Source organism: Acanthisitta chloris, unplaced genomic scaffold (genome assembly GCF_000695815.1).
Source record: "Acanthisitta chloris isolate BGI_N310 unplaced genomic scaffold, ASM69581v1 scaffold17393, whole genome shotgun sequence".
NCBI classification, from domain to species: domain Eukaryota; kingdom Metazoa; phylum Chordata; class Aves; order Passeriformes; family Acanthisittidae; genus Acanthisitta; species Acanthisitta chloris.
Genome location: NW_008664461.1, coordinates 10,031 through 14,533, shown reverse-complemented (window position 1 = coordinate 14,533; position 4,503 = coordinate 10,031). Strand labels below are relative to the sequence as shown.

Genomic DNA, 4,503 nt, shown 5'->3' with positions numbered 1-4,503 from the left:
AGCAGGAAGTTGCCTGTAGGGATCTGTTAACTCTGCTGCTTAGTGCAGGGCCCTCCTTGGGGAAGCAGTTTAGCTCTGTGTCTGTTCCAGAGCCTTGTGCAGCAGTGAATTAGTTTGGGCAATAGGATTTAGGCTATGAATAGGTGTGCTAAAGGCAGTATCAGGCTCAGGTGCTGTGCTGGGTGTCCCTCAGTGGTGGAAAGCTGCTGGATGGGATTGTAATAGGATCATTCAAAAATCTCCTTATTTCTTTCTTTATTTTTTTTTTTTTACATCTTTCTGCAAGGAAGGAACTTTAGATATGACACCTTTTAATTCCCTTTTATTCTTGCACAAACAACTAAGGTTTTTTGCCACTAGATGGAGATTTTATGTCCTTTAAATAATGTGCATAAAGTTGTTAAACTCAGTGTTACTGATAGGTTAAGAGGGATGAGAAATACACCTGAGGGTTTCTCCTTGAGATGGGCAGGAATGAAAAATCCTCCTGAGGAGTGAGAAATCCTCCTGAGGGTTTCTCCCTGGGATGGGGAAAAATCCTCCCTCATTAGGGAAGTAATTGTGTTTATCTTTGTGCAGAGTTTGGGCACAAAGGGTTTGCTGTGGTGGAGCAGAGATGGAGATTGTTTAGTGACATAATAACAAACCTGTAGAAACTTTGTGTTGTGCAGACTGTGAGCAGGATAAGCCAAGCTGGGACAAAGTCTGTCTTCTCCCAGAGTGGGAACAGCCGGGAAGTCACTCCAATTCTTGTTGCACAAACACAGAGCTCTGGTCCACAGACAAGGTAAGACAAAAATCACCTTGGGATTGCTTTTCTTGGAGGAATTTGGTGCTGTTGGCTCAGCTTGGGTGGATGTTGGGTGTTCCGTGTGATGGAAGTGTGTGTGGGTTTGTTAGGTGAAATAACTCCAGTCACTTGTTAAAATAATTGAAATTAAACAGTTAAATGTTGAGTTTCAATTTAAAATAATTGAAATTAAACAGTTAAACTTACTGCTGAGCAGTTACACCTTTTCAGCAGTAAGTTGAAGAGTAGTTGGAAGCAACTTCTGCTCACGTTCTTGATGTGCTTGAGTGTACACCCTGGAAATGAGAATGCCCATGCTATAGTACTTGAGTGTTTTTGTTCAAACAAAGACAAAAGCTGCTGTTGTGACATTTCTTTTCTGTTTGCTGTTTGTTCTAGTACAACACCTCAGGTATTGAGCCCAACAATTGCTGCTCCACCCAACGCACTGCCTCGACGAAGCTCTCGCCTGTTTACTAGTGATAGCTCCACAACAAAGGTAACAAACCTCATCCTCTGGGGAGTTTGTGGCTTTCTCATCCATCCCACTCTGCCAACTGCTCCTTTCCCCACCTTCCCAGCAGCTTAAGAACAGATCCTGCACTGAGCAGAGCATGGCTGGGCATGGTTGTTACCTATAACTTGTCACAATTCCCTCTCTCAACTTTACTTCTCGGATTTAAAGATTCTTTATATTTAACTTTGCTTTTTCTTACTTACAGGAAAATAGCAAAAAATTAAAAATGAAGTTTCCACCGAAGATTCCAAACAGGAAAACAAAAAGCAAAACGAATAAGGGAGGAATAACTCAACCAAACTTAAATGACAGTTTGGAAATTACCAAGCTGGACTCATCCATCATTTCAGAAGGGAAGATTTCCACTGTTGCACCACAAATCCAAGCATTCACCCTACAGAAGGCAGCAGCAGGTCTGTTGGAACACTGTTGGGCTGGAGTAGGGTAAAACTTGATGTTTTAAGGTTGCATGAAAAAAGGTGTTTCAGTGTTTGCTTCTCTTCACCTTTGTGTGATTACTCAAATGGATTTGGTTCTCGTGAACTTACACAGTATGTGAAGAAGTGTTAGAAGTGGCTAATTGTAAGCTGATCTCTTGCAAGCTCCTTGGAAACTGGTTCAGAGGAGTTACTCATAGCCCACTCACCTCCCCTCAAAATGGGGTTTGTGGAGTCTGTTCTCCCTTTGCATTTCCCATTTGTCTAAAAACAAGCCTTTAATTCAGATTGTCAGAAAACCCTAAGCAAAGTGCTGAATTTCTCTCTTCTGGCTCAATAATGTTTCCAGGCAGCAAGAAGGTGTATCCATGGATACCAGGCGTGTGGGAACTGTGCTCAGACCTAGCAAAGGGTTTGAATAGCTGCTGTAAATGCACAACTCCACCTGCCCTGAACTCCAGAGCTCCTTAAGAACTTGTTACATCTGACTTGTGTTGCAGAGGTTGATGCTCAGAATATTATCCTCAAGTTAAGAGTGTATTAACCTGTGCTGCATAGGATGTTAAGGGGTTGGAATGGAGTTTATAGATCATCTGGCCCCAACCCCATCCCTGGACAGGGACACCTCCCACCAGAGCAGGTTGCTCAAGGCTCATCCAACCTGGAATGAACATTGCCAGGGTTGGGGCAGCCACAGCCTCCCTGGGCAACCTGTGCCACTCTCTCACCACCCTCACAGGGGAAAAATTTCTGATATCTAACCTAAACTTCCCTCATTCAATTTATCCCCATTGCTCTTTGTCCCATTACTGTTTGGGAACTCCTGAAAGATTTCCATAGACCAATTTAGTGCCTGCCACACAGGAGAGAGTTCAGCAGTTTGCAGTAAATAAATCTCAGCTGTCTGTTTTGTTGTTGTTTGTTTTCCACCTTTTATTTATTGTGTTTTTCTCCCAGAAGGTTTGATGAGCCTTCTTCGGGACATGGGAAAAGGTTACTTGGCCTTGTGTTCCTACAACTGCAAAGAAGCAATCCACATTTTGAGCCATTTACCATCTCACCACTACAACACGGGCTGGGTGCTGTGCCAGATAGGGAGAGCTTACTTTGAACTGGCAGAGTACATGCAGGTAGGAGCTCTGAGGGTTGGTTCTGCCTCTTTTCACTTTGGTTTGACAGTTTTGCCCAAAACCTGCAGAATTCCTGCAAAGTCTGTGGAAAATTTTATAGACTCATAGGATGTTAAGGTGTTGGGATGGAGCTTAGACATCATCCAGTCCCAACCCCCTGCCCAGGGCAGGGACACTTCCCACCAGAGCAGGTTGCTCAAGGCTTTAGCCAAGGTTGTAAATTAGATCACTGAACAATCTGAGCTCTAAACCAAAACCTTCTCTCTGTTGTAGTTAATGCAGATCACATCAGTGACCTAGTTTCCTTTGCAGCCTCAGAAATGAAGCATTGGCACAGCTGAGGTGATGGCAAACTGCTTCAGAAACACAAGTGTGAGCAGTTAAGGGTAATCCCACAGTTTAACTTTCCTTGGCACTGCTGTGCTGGCAGCTGCTGTGCCCATTTCTGAAGTTTTGAAAACACTTTTTGCTAGGACATGTGTAAGGGACAAACAGGAGGTTTTAACTGTGCACACAGAGTCTGCTGAGAGATGGAGCACATTGGGCTACTTAAGAGTTTGTTTTGGAAGCTGAGGCTAAAGACCCTAATCACACCATCCAGAATAGTTTGGGTTGGAAGGACCTTAAAGATCATCCAGTTCCACCCCCTGCCATGGGCAGGGACACCTTCCACCAGCCCAGGGTGCTCCAAGCCCCATCCAACCTGGGCTGGGACACTCCCAGGGATGGAACAGCCACAGCTTCTCTGGGCAACCTGTGCCAGAGCCTCAGCACCTCCCAGGGAGGAATTCCTTCCCAATATCCCATCTAACTCTGCCCTCTGGCAGTTTAAAACCATTGTCCCTTGTCCTGTCACTGTTTATTAGGATGGTTAATCGTCATAACTGGCCCATAAGTCTGTTACACTCTCTGATTTTGTGGGTAACATTTTTGCCTCACTCGAGCTCTGATAGAGACAAGAATGCAGTGTGAGTCAGCAGGAGTTGGCTGTACTTCTGCTGGCAGAACTATCCTGGGCTACAGTCACTTCCTCCTCTGGAAGGGAAAGCTCCAGGACTCTGTGTGGAACACTCACACAGCAAAGAGGATGCTCAGGCTGGACATGAACCTCATGCTCTTTGGTGGGTGGAATTTTGTTGTGAGTTTGATTTCTGTTCCTAGGCTGAGAGGATATTTTCAGAAGTAAGGAGGATTGAGAACTACAGAGTGGAAGGCATGGAGATCTATTCAACCACACTGTGGCACCTGCAGAAAGATGTTGCCCTTTCAGTTCTTTCCAAGGATTTGACAGACATGGATAAAAACTCACCAGAGGTGAGCAGAGCATGTGGCAATGTAAAGTCATGAGATGGAAAGATCCAGGAATCTTTCAGTGGATATCACAGGAAAAATAACGTGCTCTTAAGAGTTGAGAAAACTATAGGATATTGGGTTGTTTTTTGAGGAGATAATCCTGTTCTTGTTGTCATTAGCTTGTCTAAGAGTGGAAAAATCAACCCCAAAGCAGCAGTTGGTAGTTGCAGTGAGATTGTGTGGAGAGAGGGAAATGTGATTCTCATCCAAGGAGTGGAGAACAGTTTTGTGCTGTGGCACTTGGTGCCAAACACTTGGGAACCTCAGGCTGTGATG

The 4,503-nt window shown here is 44.6% G+C and overlaps 1 protein-coding gene across 1 annotated transcript in view; it reads left to right on the top strand.

Annotated features, from left to right (window-relative positions):
* The window catches only part of CDC27 (cell division cycle 27), a 19,669-nt gene that overhangs the window by 9,001 nt on the left and 6,165 nt on the right, over window positions 1-4,503 (top strand). The window contains 5 exon segments of the mRNA XM_009071367.1: window positions 672-787; window positions 1,190-1,289; window positions 1,513-1,720; window positions 2,702-2,874; window positions 4,036-4,188. Of these exon segments, the coding sequence (XP_009069615.1) occupies window positions 672-787; window positions 1,190-1,289; window positions 1,513-1,720; window positions 2,702-2,874; window positions 4,036-4,188 (750 nt within the window).